Below are 18,340 nucleotides of genomic sequence, written 5' to 3' on the forward strand. Positions count from 1 at the left end.
GTATATATATATATATATATATAATGTACCTAAAATATTAAATATATTTAGAAATATATATTATATGACAATAATAAAATTAATAAATATGATTAAGTTCTTCAAAGCTTGATTAGAGTTTATTTGGGTACTATTATTAAAGTTGAATTCAAAACTCAAATTATTAAAAAATACTCGAATAGATCGAACTCCAATAAAACCAGTTCGAATTGAGTTGGTGCACGAGTTTAATCCGGCTAACTCGCAAGTAGATCAAACTAACTGAATTTCAGTTGGCTGGCAGGGATGACCGTTTTCTCTCCCTATCATTTCTTGACCAGAAGAAAAGAAGAAAAAGAGAACAAGAAGAATAAGACGACGACGACGGCGACGAAGTGCACGTAGCAATCAATCACAATGGAGATGGCATTGCAGATACTATAGTCTACAAGAGGTAAGGGGAGAACCTTTTTTTTTTTTTAATGTTTCTCCATGACATTGAACTGTTTTATTTTCAGTATTCCGCTGCAATGCGTCAATAGGTATTTATTTAGATGGATTTTTGGGGGTTGGTTTCTGACCCTCGTATGAATAATAGCTGTTGGATTTTGAATCGTCGATTGTTACTGATATAGTTATTTTTATCGAACGCCTGTTGATTTGTTGGTGAATTGAACCTACTTGATCAACGATCCTCTCTCTCTCTCTCTCTCTCTTTCTCTAATTGCGATGAAGTTGATATTTGTAGTCTTTTTTCCAATCATTTGATTTCGGACAGCGAAGGAGTTGTGGTTGACTAGTTTTTCTACCTTGCTTGCGCGCGAGGTTACTTATGCGATTCATATTCCTTTATTATAATATGATTGTGATGAACGTGGACTCTTATTCGCGTTTGAGCTTTCATTTCTCGGAATACCTCTGTATTTTGGGAAATTTTCTGCGGGCTTTCGTAAGTTTCGCATTGATGTCAATGAAAGATACAGAAGTAAACAATATTCTGCGAAAACTTCAAGAACTTGAAGGTCGGCGCTTGTTGAATGGGTCCTCCCAAGCCGCCCTTTTTTGGTCGTTGTTTCATATTAATTTCTACCTATGATTTTTCTCTCTGTACTGCTTAAATACCCGGAAAACTATATCTGGAGTGCATGTTTGTGAATATCTATATTGCCTTGCCACAGATATCACTTTGTGATCCGAAGTTGGAGAAGCTAAGCCAAATTTTGCATTTTTTTTTTCGGTGGTGATTTGAAGTCGAGTTGGCTTGATTTGGTGGACTGGTTTGTTTGTGTTGGACTGTTGGTGTAGTTCATTGGGGAGGAGAGGGACGTAGTTTGTTAAAATCTAAAGGATATCTGTAGATTGCATAGCTGATGGGTGGGAAAGGTTCAAAGGGTACAGGTCGGAGACAATTTTCGTCATTTGGTTCATCTTCATTTAATCATCATGGCTACTCGCAATCACAACCCCAGGGAGGCCAATACTATCCGCAGTATTACACGCCTCAGCATCATCTTGCACCTCCTCCTTACAACTATGAAGCGCAAACACCTCAACCACATCGCAAGTTAGATAGGAGGTATTCAAGGATAGCTGATGATTATACTACCTTGGAACAGGTTAGGCCATCTGCTGTTATTTGTTATATATATATAGGGTCTGGATGTAAAAAGGAAACATCCTTCCTGTCTTCCATGGATTAAGGATAGGGAGGGTTTTTATGTGTGGCATGGTTGTGTGAATTTGTGACATATTAAAGTCACAAAATATAAGATTAAGAATTTATGACATTGAAATAAATAACCTATATCGCACTCTAGTAATCTTAATGAAAACCTTTCTTATTGGAAAGATTTACAGGTAGATAGGTATCCTTTATTTGTATGTTTTCTGCAATGATCATTTTGGATAGAACTCGATATTCGAGACTCTGTGAAAGTTGTTCCCATAATTGATTGCATGTGGTTTTTATGACGGAGTTACACGTGAAATTCTAGCACCATGGAATGATCAATTTTAATTGTGATCGAGTATCAGTTCCACAGCCGTCTGGAGAAGGATTTTTTTTTTGGTAAAAGAAAGCAGCACCTCCTTTTTTTATTAGAAAACCCCTCACTTATGGAGGAAGAAAATCGTGGTTCTAGCAAAATAAGTTACAAATAGATAACCACTAAAAAGCTCTAAACAGGCCTAGAAAAAAAAAATCAAAACCTTAAAACAAATCTAAACTCACCAAATAAAAAACAAGAGGTTGTACTAATGACGAAAGGAAATTAGACCCGACCTATCCATTCGAAGAATACCTTTCAGAGAACGTGGTAAAAGATGTTGTTCTTCGTAAATGACATTGTTTCCCAATTCTCCTTCTCTGGCGAGAAAATCAGTTATACTATTATCTTCTCTATATTGATGGATCACCATAAAGTTCACTATTTTCTGGAGAAGGTTTTTACACTAATAGAATGTTTTTTTTTCATTTCATGAACATGCTGAGGCATTCCCCCTTGTCCATTTGTGCAATCCTTCTATTGTGAAATTTTTTATCTCAATTGTGTATAGAATTTGTCCATGTCCTGCTGTATAAACTGTTGATTCTTTTACCTTTTAATGGTGCTATTTAAAATTTGAATATTTGTCACTGTTCGGAATAATGAAGATGAATGATAGGGTTCCATCGTTACAGGTCACTTCTGCTCTTGCACATGCTGGCTTGGAGTCCTCTAATCTCATTGTTGGTATTGATTTCACAAAGAGTAACGAATGGACAGGTTTAGCCTTGTCTATATGCTTAGAACTTCTCTAATGTCTTGTAATGCAGCATGCTAAAATTTGTTGAAAATCAGGTACAAGATCATTCAATCGGAGAAGCTTACATCACATTGGAAGTGGTCAAAATCCCTATGAACAAGCAATATCTATTATTGGGAAGACCTTATCTGCTTTTGATGAGGATAACTTAATTCCTTGTTTTGGATTTGGTGATGGTGAGCTCTTACATAGATGTGTTCTAGTTATTTATCTGCAATTTTAGTTATTTTTTATCGTCAAGGTAATATGCATCTAATTTAACATTTGCAGCTTCAACCCATGACCAAGACGTGTTCAGTTTTTACCCAGATGAAAGTTCCTGCAATGGATTTGAGCAAGTATTGACACGATATAGAGAAATAGTTCCTCATCTTCGACTTGCTGGTGCCATTTTGTGCTTATTACATTAATGAGTCCCTAGCTTGTATAATTTTGGCAAGTTTTTATAGCACTTGATTTCCAATTTTCTTATGGTAGGGCCCACATCTTTTGCACCTATAATTGAAATGGCCACAACCATTGTTGAGCAAAGCGGTGGCCAGTACCATGTTTTGCTGATAATTGCTGACGGGCAGGTGACTCACTATGTTCCAATTTTTATTTTAGTATTTTGGTTTCTTAATTTTTTATGGTAATTTTTATAATTAGACATATGGATTGGATGACTAACAATGATTCAACATCTTGATATTTGTACACATGATGTGGGCATGTGATGGACGTCTAAATGTTTAATGCAGCAGTGGGCTTGATGAAACATGGTTTCATATAGAAAGTTACCAAGGAGTGTAAAACTAGGTAGCGTGTATCAGATTATAAAATATTAAACCCAATTGAACCTTTCTGATACTCCTTGGAAGTTGGTGATATGCGGAGTCAACCAAAACATAAAACCATGGATGCTGCAAGAAATCAAGCTTACATGAGCAATACACGAGCAATCCATAAGTATTATTTGTTACCATATACAACCGGAGAAAGGAGGAACAAGTGATCACTTGTTTTATAATAACTTGTTCGGTTTTAAAGGAAGCTTACCATTTGAGGCTCTGCTTTGAACTTAAGGAATATGGCATGTTTCATAAAATGAGGCATGTGATTCCAAATCTGTAAGTGCATGTAGTCTTAGTTGGAGGCTTGGAGCATATATAGCTTGTATATGTGCATGTGCTCTGATATGGCAGTGGGCACTGGATTTATCGACTTCTATACAGTAAATTTGAATTTCAGTCCATTTATGTCAACCCACTGCTTGCTTCCACTTAAACCTCTATTGATGTCCTGTGCAAGAACCTCTTTTTATGCATTGCAAGAGCTAGAGGGCGAGCCTTTACCCAATGATAAAGGATGTTAGTGAAGCCTCAAGATCACTGGTTCAAGTGATGAAACAACCTCTCCAAATGTGGAGATAAGGCTATGTACATCATACCTTAGGAACACTCCCTCTCCCCAAATGATTTTGCACTGCATAACGATGCTATTTCAAGACTTTTTTCTAAGCTAACAGAATTTGCATTTCGCCCTAGGTGACAAGGAGTGTTGATCTGCAGTATGGCCAAGTCAGCCCACAGGAGCAGAATACAGTCAATGCTATTGTAAAAGCAAGGTTAAGTCTTTGATGGTTTGATGCCTTTAATGAGTTGCCTGCACACATTCTCATGCAAATGCTGATAACAGAAAAAAATGAGTTAAAAGACTCATTCTTATATGCTTCTTTCTTTGCAGTGAGTATCCCTTATCAATTATTTTGGTCGGGGTTGGAGATGGTCCTTGGGACTTGATGAGGGAGTTTGATGATAACATCCCTGCTCGAGCCTTTGATAATTTCCAGGTTAGCAGCAGTTAGATGTGATTAAAATATTAAAATATAGTATCTTGTTGCATTGAAGTGGAGCTTAGGTGCAACGGTAAGGTTGTCGCCGTGTGACCTAGAGGTCTTAGGTTCAGAGCGTGGAAACAGCCTCTTGCAAAAATAAAATGTAAGCTAAGGCTGCGTACTATAGACCCATTATGATCCGCCCCTTCCGCGGACCTCGTATGCGTGTGAGCTTTGTGCACCGGGCTGCCCTTTTTTTAGTATCTTGTTGCATTCAGGTTTCACTCTAAACACACTTCACTGTTGACGGCTTTTCTGTCTTGTTAGTTTGTGAATTTTACAGAAATTATGTCAAAGATTGCAGATCGATCAAGAAAACAGGCAGAGTTTGCTCTCAAAGCCTTGATGGAAATACCTTCTCAATATAAAGCAACAATTGAGCTCAATCTCTTGGGGTAATAATAGAGCTCCTTAGTTTAGGTGGTTGTTTTCTCCGTTTTTATCCAAACATGTAATTAACTTCTATTTTTTCTCCCTTTTCTGCTAAAGCAGTAATCAAAGAAGAAATGCTGAAGTGAGGGTTCCTCTTCCCCCACCTCTTAGTGGTGTGGCTTCTTTCAGCAGCAACTCAAAACCTTACTGTAAAAGCACTTTTCAGCAAAGTGCACCGCCTTATGCTGCACCAGACACAGCTCCATCTTCAAGTTCTCTATATGACAGCCAGGTAAACTGACTGTTCTTGATAATGCTAGTTGCGTTTTATTTAGTCTATTGATTCCATTTGATTAAAACTGAGCCACGGTTATTGTAGAATTGCGATCATCACTACATCATAATTTATATCTTCTTTACAAGAATTAATATTCCTTCATTGTGTATTGTTTAACCAACAGGTTTGCCCAGTTTGTCTAAGTAATCCAAAGGACATGGCCTTCGGTTGTGGACATCAGGTAAACCATTTTCTGTATTTCCAGCCTGCTACGTGTCTCTAGTGTAACCTTGAGCTTATAGGTATGGACTATATTGACACTCGGGAATTTTTCTTCCCCATCTTAATTTGGTCAGGCTTGCTGTGATTGTGGAGAGTACCTCCAATCGTGCCCCATCTGCCGAAGCTCAATCAAAACAAGAATAAAACTATACTAAAAGGCCCAGATACCTTAGATTTGTGAATTGTGGTTCAGTGAAAGCCGCACGAGTACCCACAGTTCAGGGGAATGGAAAGGTTAGCTATTTTCAATTTCAAATTAATAAACAAATGACTTTCACAGGAGCTTTGTTTAGGACTAACGAGTTTGATGGTGCCCAGATTTCATGTCTTGATGGATATATTCCTGAATCTCAGTTATCGCAAGGCATTATAATGAGCAGTAACCAACCATGTACAAAGAGGAGTGCGTGTTATATAACTGCTAGCCTGCCACCAATTAACACAAGGGCTTTGATCAGAAATGGGCAAATTCCTTTACTTTGTTTGGAGGCATGGGTCTTCACTCGTGAGACCTTTGGATCTAACCAAAAATTCATTAAAATGATATTAAATTTTACAGTTCCAAATCCAAGATTGGATTTCAGTGGAGCTGGCTGCTGAAGGATTGGATTCTTTTATTTATTTATTTTTCTTTTTGTTGGGAATTGCGTGGGTGAGAGTTTGTAAATTCTTGTGGGGTTGATGGATTCTTTTTGTCGCAGAATTTCTTGATTTTTAACTTTGAATATTTTTGCTTTGGGTTAATCTTGTGCTTAGGCTGAAGCAGTAGCACCTTAATTTCTTGATTAGTTTTCAGTTAGACCTCTCATATACGATGAAGGACAAGATCTATGCAACTATAATAATAATAATAATAATAATAATAATAATATAATAATAATAAAAGAAAATAAAAGAAAAGAATCTGACTTTTCCTAAAATATGATAAAAAGACCTTTTTTTAAGTTTTAAAAATTTTCATAGACATCTTTTTAATATTTGATTTTTCAGGACATTTATGCCTCAAAAGATTTGTCATTCTGTTTAATATAAGATGTTTGTCATTTTACTGTACCACAGAAGAGAATTTTAGAATTTTGAAATCTCAAAATAGACCTTTGAAATTTTTAAAACTGCAAGTGTTTTTTGACCAAACTTAAAAGAGGGATTCGAATCTTTTAACTTCATAATAGTTGATAAATAAGGTACCGTAACACAAGCCAACAACAACCTCTTCCTCCCCAAAAGAGAAAGAATGGGAGTGAGTTAATCATTTAACATTCTTACAAAATTGCCATCTTTCCTCATTTATAACTTGGATAAAAACATTTGAAAAATATATTTTAAAAATATAATAAATTTTTTCCATCTTTGATTATTAAAAAATAAAATGAAAAAACATATAAAACATAAAAAATTATGAGCATAAAATTTATTTTACACATTAACATTTAATATTTCTTACTTTTGATCAATATAATTATATTCTTTATAGTATTTAAACACAATGAAATTTCTTCTTTTTCTTCTCTTCCCCCAAACAAAAGCTTTCATCCAAACAAAACCTTAGGTTTCAAATAAATAAATAAAAATATCATTTTCATAAATTTATCAAAAGCAAAGAACAGTGAACATCTTTCTAAATTTTACTAACAAAATATAATATTTTAAATGCCTCATTCCACGTTCTCTTTTTTCACTGAACAAGCTCGTTTTAATCTTCTTCACTTGCGCAAGTAAAATCATACCGAGGCATAATATCAATTTCCTTGGAACCAATCAAACCGCACATCCCCATGCAAGAAATATCGAGCAGCATGTTTATTCATACATGCATATATCTTTAACTAATACCAAAATTTACACACATTTCAACAGAGATGAAGCACAACAGATCAAATACTTTGGCAACGGCCATGACAAAGTTTTGAGTTCTAATGCTTAGTAAAATCTATTGGATCCATCATAATATGGTTCTCTGTAATCTTGACTTGGAACAAGAGAACTAGACAATGCAGAACTTGGCAGCCTCCATCCCTCTGGTTCCTGAAGAAACTGTTTTGTTTCTATGTAAGTTTCTATCCTCCTGATAATCAGGTCCAGCCCTGGATCTCTTTGTGCTTTCAGCATACCTACAAAGTCGCGGGAGACGACGTTCATTATCTTTCGGAACTGAGATTTGTATTTCTTGAAGAGAGCAAATCCAGCCATCTGTATAAAACAGCATTGTAGCTCATGTTGAAAAATTAAAAATGAAAACCCCCGACTTTTTGGTAAACGAGGCATTAATCCATCATAAACTCATTATCTGACTAACTTATGGAGAAGCCATACATATAATAGCTCACACAACCAGAACCAACAACCGGTCAAAGTCCAAGGCAGCAAGACCACTTGCCTTCGTTCATGTTTTTTCTAGTAAATGAGGTATTAATTCACCACAAATTCCAATGGATATCCAACTTCTGGAGCTGTCACAAAAACTCACATGCTCAAAATGGGCAAGGGACAAAAAGCCCACAGCAGCAAAAGAAAGGGAAAATCTTCCACATGAACTTACTTTCAAGAATGCCTCCAACGCCACTGCTGTATAAATATTGGCCGGAAGAGCATTAAGCAACCTTGCAACCCATGCCCAACCTTCATTCAGGCCATACGAATTTTGAACACCTTCAATCTGTGTCTGCCATATAGCCAATATATAATCATTTTGGTCCACAAATTATTTTGTTAACTTGAGGACATTGAAACAAATGGGCACAAGACACAATAACATTAGAAGTCTATTGTCTTATCAAGTCAAGTTGCTAGTAAAAAACTCTTCTGGAGGGGAAAAACAATGGCTGCTAACCTGTACCAGTGCTCCATAAAGTTTCATGTATGACTCTAGCCGTTGCAAATACTGTTTGGTGCTTTCAAGCTTACCATCTTCTTCTCGAAAGCCAATGATCTTTTTATAAGCTTCCTTTGTTTCAAATACTGACTACAGTAGAACCATTTTAGAACCGCCATTACAAGTAGCAATAGCAACAAAAGAAGCAGCAGCAACAGCAAAAGCAACATAAAAAACAGGTCCCTATAAATGTATGACAATAGGAATTTAATTGACTCACCTGCGAGTATGTTATATGCTTTGGGACTGTATAGACGCATGCTCTATGGAATTCGGCAATAATAAGGTCCATTGCAAGTGGGAACTGATCCAGAATTAATGGATAAATGTGTAAAATCAAAACATCAAAATAATCCTTATAAAGAAATGTTGAAAAAATCCCAAACATCATATGTATGATAGCATTGAATATCTTTCTCAATATTTGTGTGTGCACGAGTACATATGCATGCACAATCACATGCACAGAACATTAAAAAATTGTTGGGCAGTACCCTCCCTGACCCCCAATCCCCCCACCCTCACCCTCCAATATATATATATATATTGCATGAATAATTTTTTTTAAAAACACTCATAAGCCCCCTATCCGCATTCTGCAAGACCGCAACATGGGAACGTTGCCTCAATCCAAACTCAAGTAACCCAACACTGAACCAGTGGATTTTTCTAATCAATGACCATGCTCTTTTTTTTCTACAAACAGATAGAAACGAAACGTAACGAAAACGAAACGAAGACAAAACGACACATTAGACTCTTAAATTAGGAAGACCAATTTTGTCAAGTCATATCATGCCTCTAACTAAACGAGGAAAAGAAGCAAACTACATAAATCTCATAGTGGTGTCTTCCTCTCCCTGATGTGCTAGAAGTCTGCAGTCTTATTTCCTTCTTTGAATTGGTGATCAATGGTGAAATTAATCATGGAAAGAGCCTCAAGAAGCTCTTCCCATAAATCCCACAAATACCATACCATACCATGCATCTCCGAGAACGAACCCAATCGACCACTACATTAGAGTCACATTCAATCTCTACATTCATATAACTCATCTCTTTGCACATTCGCACTCCCTCCGTCAGGGCCCTAAGTTCAACTTTATTATTAGTGCCATAGCCAAAGGAAGAATAAGCACCCAGGAAAGCCCACTGCAATCTCGAATCACACCACCCCCTCCACATGTCCCTGGGTTCTCATGACAACTACCATCTACGTTCAACTTTACGGGCCCAACCCTAGGGTTCCCCCTCCTAACAACACAAGGAGTCCGTGCCTTCGGAGTGATAATTGGAATCTCAAGAGCACTTAGTACTTTGCTATCCTGAGTGGAAAGGGATCCGCTTGATCTCATATTCTCTGAAATCCTCCTAACTCATACCTTGATTGCCAACCAAACTCCTTCAGCCGATTCCTTAGCACCTTCCATTCGGACTCTACATCGACACACCCAAAGTCTCCAAGTTATTAAACTCGGCAAGACACCAATGATTACACCCCTCTGAGTCGATTTCTTAGCATAAGTAAACCATTGCTGTACACAACAAATCCAATAAATTGCAGTCATACAACCAATGACTATGCTTGCAATAAGAAGTTCAAACCTGAACTTAGGCAAGTTCAGGCTTTCATTGAACCCTAACCTGCCAAAGCCATGCTGGAGATGGGACCACCATATCTCTCATATCACATTTTTAAGTAACAAGTCATGACTACAACTACAACAATAACCAAATGATAGTCCCACTAGATAAAATCAGCTATATGAATCCTTTTCTTTCTGCACAATCTAGGGCAATATAATTCAAAAGAGTGAAAGTGCTGCCAAATCTTCTTACAGCCTCCAAAATTAACTATATAACTCTTTCTCATTATAGCATTATTTTGCTTTTTGTTACAAGTGTCAGAATGCTCTTAGCTACACCTCCCATATCTTTTATACAAGTAGCACTACTAAACTTTATATTTTAGAGTTTCTTCCGGTTCTTCTATAAACTTTTCCTTCTAATTTTATTTTTTTCGGGTATTTTATACTCACATACATGACAGATGAGTATCTCCATTTTATTCAACTTGTTTTAAATCTATATATCGCGTCTCATTCAATTTTCACAGCTAATCCAAGGTGACAAAACCTACTGCTACCAGGAAATTTCTACCATCAATTTTAATTTCCCAGCCATAGTTTTGTTATAATTTCCCAATAGCACAATAATATTAATTAAACCTTTTTCAATTTATCTTTTTTTTTTTTTTGGATAAAAAGCAAGATCTATTCAGGGAAAAAAAGTACACAAAGCAGAACATGTTTTCCTCCAGAAAATGAGAAAAACAATGACTGGACAGCTCTTTGCAAATCAGTAAAAGAACTACCCTTAAAAGCTCCAGAAGCTAGACAGTGAAGCATGTATTAAAAAAGAATGCTAATTGTTTTCCACTGTGATAAACATTTTTTAGCTCCAGCCTCAAATACTTGTATCATGATAGCAATACAATTGTATACTTGTACTAAGTGAGTTCTCCACAGAAAATACCACCAGATTTCTTTCATGAATGTGCACCAATTCAAATTACCACATCAATCTGACCTGAGCCTGGGGTTGAACTATCGAGAACCACCATTGGTGGGCTTGATTTGGGATGGTCAGACCAGAATGGATCAGAGACAGTGTTCGCCCACAAGAAGCCAGCATAATCCAACTCAACAAATATCCCTGATATCTACCAGGAAATATTGCTCTTATGGCAAATTCAAGTCAACATTTGCCAGATCCACTGTGACATTGAATGATACTTCTGCCATTTTCACTATTCGTCTCTTTGTTTTTTTTTTTAGGGAAATTCATATTTTATATTGGAAATGCATTTTGGTGGAAAATTTTTCAAAATTTCAAGGAAACACCACGATGCCAGGAAAATTAGCGGAAAATCAGGGAATTTGGTTTAGGAGTAGGGTTTGCAAAGGAAATTGGAGAATAGTTAAAAATTAGGGTCATAAATTAGGATTAGAATTTGGTTTGAAGGCAATTAATAAAAAATGACAAAAAAAAAAATGTATAAAATTATTAGCATCACACTAATAGGATCCAGGAATCACTCATGGAAAGAATAAAAGCCTCAGAATTTCCAAGGTTTAAAGCAACCAATTTGCAGCAACAGAATGATATACAGTACTACTTCATTCTGTTCTCCAGAGTATATCAGTACAAGGTTTATATATAACTCTGGTTGGCTCAAACTAACTTAAACACCAGAAATAACTCAAACTTAAGGCCTACAATATCCCTAAAATAGGGCCCATAATAAAATAAATATAACTAAAAAATTCCCGCGTGAAGAGTGCTGCTAAAATACTCAAGACCAATGCTTGTGCTACAGCACTGCAAGTCGGAGATCAATTCAACTCCCAGGTCAGACCTTCCCCATCATCCCACCAAATCCATGTTTATGGGCTTGGGTGGGAGGGAGGGGTTGAAGGCTGATTTCTATGTCACCAAGGAAGCTTAATTGAAAAGCCTATAATTTTCAGTAGACTTGTGCCAAAAGTTTGGAAAAATGAGAAAAATATTCAAAATAATTCCCATATTTTAACAATTTCCAACATTCCTCATATGATTACCAAATAGCTGCAAGTTGCTACAAGTTGAGTTAAATCCAAATGTTTTTTTTTTTGGGAAATCTAGTACTTTTTACTCAATGTGCAAAATTTCCTCATAAATTTTCAATTTGATTGCATATTGTATTCCTTTTCTTCATGATTCTAACAATCTTTAGAACTCAGTTCCCCTTATATGCATGATGCCTGCTTACAGAAATTACCTTTGAAGCAACAAGAACAATGACATGGCCCAAAGCAAAAGCTGCACTACCAGGGTTTTCACAGAGGGAGATGACCTGCCATTTAAAATGCCATAGGTTTACCTTCAAATTGCGTAAGAAGAAAAATGTACACTTGAACATAAAGCAAAAAGCTAATCTGAAACAAAAAAGAAAAAGGGAATTGCACTTTGTCCATGATTATGTCTTAAACAGCACACAAGATTACTAAGTTATTTAACTCCAAAAAGAACAAGATCAAAATTTCCATTCAAAGCAATGACTCAGAACTGTTTTTGGCAATAGCACAAAAGAGTTATATCAATATAATGTCAGAAGTGATACATTCATATTCATGTATTTTGAGAAGAACTGAACATTGAGAGAAGTAAGAATATTTCGGAAAAAAAGATAAATAAATACATAAAAATGAATTATATGCCAAGCAAATGTTCATTACATGAAAACTGTCAAATATTAATTCCCTCAAACCAGGCATTGTCAATTAGGCTGGATGGCAAATGTTTTACTAAAAAATTATAAGTTTTTTTTTTTGTTGTTGGATGGATACTAGAAAATATAAGGTTTTAATGGGCACCAGTGTAAACAAAACTTTATCATAACATAGAGATACACACACAGTTGTTAAAAGTGCGCCTGAATTATCCATAGGCGCAAGGCGCACACGCACTCAGACACCAAGACCTTGTGCCCAAGGCAACCTCAAGTGAGGTAACCTGCATGAGCTGCACACCTAGCTACCCAGGCTTGTGCCTCTAGATCAAGCACCATTAACAGAAAACGTCACCCTAGTATTATTGCCCCCTTCCAACAGAATCAGCAGCTTGTATCTTGTTTCCAGTCAATAAGCAACTTATTTGATTTAAGTAAATGTCATTTTTATTCTTCCTTTCACTAATATCACATATAAATATGGGAATACCCTCCAATTGAATTTAATAATACCTAAAAGTTCAAAAGAAAAGAAAGTCAAGCCTCACTTTCAAGAACAAAATTGAAAATTTTCAGGACCATTTGGCTCACCCACTTACAAGTTTGAAGACATCCCATCAAAATAAGGCTTTCCAAAAAAAAAAAAAATTGGCATAACAATGATTAGAAATCAAAACTGCAGCAAAAGTTAATCTTAAAATAAGGTTTTGGTCAAGATTTGGTGAAGTATACAGGATAGTCAGACTCAAGACAGTCTCGGACTTCGTTAACCCTCTAACCTATACTAGTTTGGTACATAAATTCTCTAAAACAATGTGAAGTTATATTAAAACAAGAATTACCGTTTTAGTGCCACAAAACTACTAAAATTCTAAATCAATAAGGTAGTTCTAATTGTCATGCATTGACATAACCATAGAAACAAACCTTTCCATCTTTCAGGTTTAAAAAGTAAAAGATAAGCTTGTACGGTAAATTACATTAACTCCCCTGAGGTTTTGCATACCTATACTTATGCCCCCTCTAGTTCCAAAAATTATACTAACACCCTCTGTTAAGTACTTATAGCAAGACCCCTTCTTATAATAACATACTTACTTATCATGATATTTTACTACTTTTTTGGTCAAAATCTATTACTGTGAGAAATTGGAAATTGACTCAACTTACTTAATAAGAATGGCACACTATCTAATCCTACATCGAGTGGTGAAGGTGATGTGCTAGTGACTCTTACATTTCATTTCATTACCAATACTTAGTCAAGCCAATATGTAAATCCCTAACTTTCTCCCTCCCCATTTACCATTAGCAGGAAAAAAAAAAGTATTGAATCATAGTCATGGTAATACAATAATGGTTGCTGCTTGAAAACAAAATGGATACCTAAGAGCACATAATAAACAAAAGGTGATGGAATATATATAATCAAAACTTATTAGATCTATATATACGCATACACACACACACACACATATATATATATAGCAGATATCAGGTTTTAGACCACAAAAAAGGTTTCTTCCATGTTTCCATCATAACAATGAGAAATATATATGGTCAAAAAAGGAAAAGTTCATTTTTCATTAATATTTTCCAGTTTTCTTTTCATCTACCTCTTCAGTTCTAAAACCCTAATAAAGGGTTTCAAATGTAGCCGACACTGCTCTGACGCTGGCCTAGTAGTGCTCCTGGGCTCTCTCTCTCTCTCTCGTGAGCATCCCTCTCTCACAAATCTCCCTAGGGTTTCAAATGTAGCCAGTGCTGGCCTAGCAGTGCTCTGACATTGACACTATTCCACAATGGCTTTCTCTCACGCAAAGAAATCTTCTCATCTCTCATATCAATATCGTGCTATGTCAAGGTGCTGGTAGACTTTTATGGTGGGTGTTCGTTCAGTTCAGATCGAAGGGGAATCCTTTGATCTGAGATTAAGGTGGTAGCTCTGTTCGTTCTTGAGAAGAATCGGCTACGCAATCGATGGGTAAGACTTTCATCGGATGCTGCAACATCGTTCTCATAAGGATTTTTGTCTCTTAATGGAAGGTCAAGCAAGGGTGTTCAAAGATCTTGGGTTGGTTTCACTGAATACTGGATGGTGATACATGTGACAAAGGCAGGTAAGTTCCTGGAATTAGGGCATGGTTGGAGAGGCAAGAGATACTGTATATTTGTTCCTTAAAGCTCCAAAGGCGATGGGTGGCTTCAATTTGGGGAAGAATTCAGTGCTCTGGTAAACTCTCTTTATCCTGTCACTAATGGCATTGGAAGTAATTTTAATTGTTCATGGAGTCGGGTAGTTTCTGGTAATAGAGTTGATGCTGGTGCCCATGCGATATCTAAGGGTAAACCAGATAGGGTGTGTGTTCATTGCGCCCCCGCGCCCCCCGGGGGGGGGGGGGGTGGGTGGGATGCAAGAAGAGCTGAGTTCAGTGATGGCTGAGGGGCTGAATATTCTGGGGAGGATTCTGACCAAGGGGCCGAGTCCATAGGTGGTTAGGGTTTCCTGCTTGGATGAACGAGTGATGAAGATTGGATGGGTTGGGACTGGGTCTTTAACGATAACGTTAGACCTGGGTCGACTGTTTGGCAGCAACATGGGCCTTTTAAAACAGATGATAGGCCTTAAAATCAGAATTTTGATCTTACTTTTGGCTTGTTTAATGACAAAGAAAGCAATCTGGTTAAGCCTCAGTTGGGCCAACCATATGAGCAGGCGCCTACTAGCTTTAATAGTCCAGATGAAAGTCAGGCTCCCAATCTGAATGCCACCCATAGTCTCTTTAAATCCAGTGAGGCGGCAGGATTTCAGCTTCCTTCGGAGCAAAAGCAAGCTGCAGTTAGCATCAAATCAGAGCCATGGTGGTCAAGAGGACAGAAGTTGTTCTGATAACAGAACAGAGGAGGTGGGAACAGAAAGGTTGGTTTCTAGAGATTCAATCAATATCATTGAGGGTTTTTTTTTCCTTTCCCATTCAAAAGAAGTATGCTAGTGGGCAGGGTTCTGAGTATGAAATTGGGGGACTGTCATCTAAGAATATTAATTATTATGAGAATGAAATTCAGAATTTTATTGTGGGTCCAGAAGGAATGTCAGATGGTAAGAGAGATAGTGGGCGGGGTTCTGAATATGAAATTGGAAGTGTCATCTAAGAATATCAATTATTGTGAGAATGATATTCTGAATTTTATTGTGGGTCCAGAAGGAATGCAGGATGGTAAGATAGATAATTCAGATAATCTGATAGATCAAAAGGTTTGCATTCGGCATAAGGAGGTGCAAAAGGGTTTTGAAATGAGGAAACAACTTGAAGATATTCAAGAATCATCTAGTAAAATCACAAAAAAAATTTCTGAAGAGAGATTCAAAAGGTGGCTATGTATAGTGGAGGAGCCAATTGGTGAGAGGGCTAGTACATGCAAGGATAGTAAGAGGTGGGGGCATGTTTCGGATGATGATAGTGCAGACAGTGGCGACTTTGATTGTGATGGGAACTTACTTTTGGATCAAATTTGGGATCAGCAGAGTTATTCTTCTGATTCTTCTACTGATCATCTCGGGGATTTATTTTACATGCTGCCTCCTCCTTTAGAAGACTTGGAGGGAATAAATATTTTTGAAGATCATGTTCCTAATGAAGAACATAAGGATGGAATTCTGCCTACTCCAGTTCAAAAAAAATTCAGGGAAGGACCTTGAAACTCAGAGTTTGATAGATGACTTGGGCCTCATGTTGTCTGATCAAGGATGAGATGTAGTTAGGCTTCACAATGGCAAATCTAAGGTGAAGAAGGGTCAGAGGGAAAGCTAATTTGAAATGTTCAGCAAACTATGATGGGAAGGATTAAAGAGGGGTTTTGCAGCATTGTTTTTTATTTCATTTATTTTCTCTCCTTTTGTTTTCTTGCTTTTTTTTTCTTTCTTTTTTTAGGATTTAGTATCCTAGCTATGATGTACATTCTCTTTCCTAATAAAATCTTCTTTTATATAAAAAAAATTAATATTTTCCACAGAATAATATTAGACTTGAGTTATTTATTTTACATTTCATTCAAATCAATAAAATAATATTGTTCATTAATTATTGGCAATTCAATTTTTAGAAAAATGAGGGTATAAGAGTCCGATATAATTATGGCAGCAAAAAGTAACTATTGGAAACTGCATTTAGAAAGTGACTGATATAAGAATCAATTTCTTTTTTCATTTATATCGTTAATTAATATTGATTAAAAAAAAGTTGACTTAATTTTTGAAAAGTGAATGAAATTATGAGAAATGGTCAGCCAGGGTCCATGTAATTTAACATTACGACTTAATCAGGTCCCACCATACTATAACTTAAGAATGCTTATTCTGCAAATGTTTTAGTTCAATGGAAAATCCTATATGTATTTTTAAAAACTTAAAAGGATAGCAATTAATCCCCCTTAAAATTAGATTTCAGCATAGAAACATAGTTTTGTATTCATATCACCATAGAGTGAAGTGATTTAATCATTAAGGAGGCATAAGAAGCGGTAAGGGTCACAGATGCTCTTTTTTTAATCCCAAAATACTTTTAAGACTGCAACTTGGATTAAAAGAACAAAATTATTAAAATCCTCCTTTTTGTTCATTCAAAGCCCAAAAAAATATTTGTAACCTGTAAGCATGCAGGAAACAATGTGTGGAGCTCCCAATTATCACTTTCTTCCAAAAAATTTTGAAAAAATAATATTAAGTGAGAGTAAAACAAATCAGAACAAAGATTGGGTGTAAATTTCTGAACAAAATAATAAATAATACCTTCTCTGCAAAAATCGCAATAGTGATGGATTGAGGACAGTGAGGATCACTGAAAATCTTTATTAGTTCATTTGCTTTTGCTCTGCAAATAGGATTCAAAGATGTGACCAGCTTAAACTCATGAAAAGTCATTCCATTTAACCAGAATCGAATTAAAAAAAATAATGTATTTGTTAGAAAAATAACATTTATGAAGAGAGAAGAAAAAGGAATTTGAACAAATTTCTTACTTCTCAAGCAACAAGTCAAGTGAGATTAATTTTACTCTATATTGACCAGAATGAGAGACTGATTACCAGCAAGTGAACTTCAGTATAACCTACGGCATTGCAACTTGGAATGTTCATTCTCAAATGTCGATCATTTGAGATTTGGAATTGCAATATTTAACATTCTAATAAAATGGTTAGAATCAATGTGGTGGTGTCCCTATCGTTTACAAAATGCTTAGCGTTCAACAATGTAGACAAATGAACCAATTAAATAAGCTAACGTTTGATTCATAGTTGAAATCGGAATTGGAATTCACAAGAATCAGAAACGGAATGTCAGATTCCTCTCTCATGTTTGGTTCAGCAAGAAATTGGAATCAAAATTATATTATGGTGTTTGGTATATATAAACATAGGAATTGTACATGAGTTTAATTTATCAATTATGTCATTATAGTATAAAAAATTTATTCAATTAATCTAATATGGAATAATAACATTATAAATATGTAATTATTACAAATTATTATTTTATTAAGCTTTATAATAAATAATTTTTTACAATAAAATCATATTGATAATTATGTACTCGATTAAAATTTGCAT

The 18,340-nt window shown here is 35.9% G+C and overlaps 2 protein-coding genes across 6 annotated transcripts in view; one reads left to right on the forward strand and one right to left on the reverse strand.

The window, feature by feature from the left end:
* Nucleotides 1-259: 259 nt before the first annotated feature.
* Nucleotides 260-6,335, forward strand: LOC131144323 (E3 ubiquitin-protein ligase RGLG2-like). Of its 3 annotated transcripts, XM_058092886.1 has the most exons (13): nucleotides 260-433; nucleotides 1,158-1,595; nucleotides 2,660-2,744; nucleotides 2,820-2,960; nucleotides 3,055-3,168; nucleotides 3,262-3,359; nucleotides 4,311-4,390; nucleotides 4,510-4,615; nucleotides 4,928-5,055; nucleotides 5,153-5,324; nucleotides 5,494-5,550; nucleotides 5,666-5,825; nucleotides 5,910-6,335. In XM_058092886.1, the coding sequence occupies exons 2-12, from the start codon at nucleotides 1,350-1,352 to the stop codon at nucleotides 5,744-5,746; spliced, it is 1,308 nt and encodes a 435-aa protein (XP_057948869.1). In that variant the 5' UTR covers nucleotides 260-433; nucleotides 1,158-1,349; the 3' UTR covers nucleotides 5,747-5,825; nucleotides 5,910-6,335. The 3 variants fall into 3 exon arrangements, with proteins under 3 accessions (XP_057948869.1, XP_057948870.1, XP_057948871.1); XM_058092887.1 differs by lacking the exon at nucleotides 260-433 and having other exon boundaries at nucleotides 839-1,595; nucleotides 5,946-6,335; XM_058092888.1 differs by lacking the exon at nucleotides 260-433 and having other exon boundaries at nucleotides 1,125-1,595; nucleotides 4,958-5,055.
* Nucleotides 6,336-7,367: 1,032 nt separating this feature from the next.
* Nucleotides 7,368-18,340, reverse strand: part of LOC131144294 (mRNA export factor GLE1) — a 28,720-nt gene continuing 17,747 nt past the window's right edge. Inside the window, exons 11-17 of one of the 3 annotated variants that reach the window (XM_058092848.1) lie at nucleotides 17,523-17,604; nucleotides 12,284-12,358; nucleotides 8,684-8,767; nucleotides 8,422-8,553; nucleotides 8,131-8,253; nucleotides 7,969-8,041; nucleotides 7,648-7,781 (exon numbers count right to left, since the gene is read on the reverse strand). In XM_058092848.1, coding sequence (XP_057948831.1) covers nucleotides 8,006-8,041; nucleotides 8,131-8,253; nucleotides 8,422-8,553; nucleotides 8,684-8,767; nucleotides 12,284-12,358; nucleotides 17,523-17,604 — 532 coding nt within the window. In that variant the 3' untranslated portion in view covers nucleotides 7,648-7,781; nucleotides 7,969-8,005. Of the gene's footprint in view, nucleotides 7,782-7,968; nucleotides 8,042-8,130; nucleotides 8,254-8,421; nucleotides 8,554-8,683; nucleotides 8,768-12,283; nucleotides 12,359-17,522; nucleotides 17,605-18,340 lie in introns of all 3 variants that reach the window. The other 2 variants (XM_058092847.1, XM_058092849.1) reach the window with 2 other exon arrangements.

The sequence above is a fragment of the Malania oleifera genome, chromosome 12, assembly GCF_029873635.1.
Source record: "Malania oleifera isolate guangnan ecotype guangnan chromosome 12, ASM2987363v1, whole genome shotgun sequence".
Taxonomy (NCBI): domain Eukaryota; kingdom Viridiplantae; phylum Streptophyta; class Magnoliopsida; order Santalales; family Ximeniaceae; genus Malania; species Malania oleifera.

Bases quoted from the DNA above. Each gene is read 5' to 3' on its own strand.
- LOC131144323 (XM_058092886.1), top strand. From the start codon at position 1,350: ATGGGTGGGAAAGGTTCAAAGGGTACAGGTCGGAGACAATTTTCGTCA. The intron at 3,360-4,310 runs GTGACTCACTAT...ATTTCGCCCTAG, and splicing joins TGATAATTGCTGACGGGCAG to GTGACAAGGAGTGTTGATCT. The intron at 5,056-5,152 runs GTAATAATAGAG...CTGCTAAAGCAG, and splicing joins ATTGAGCTCAATCTCTTGGG to TAATCAAAGAAGAAATGCTG.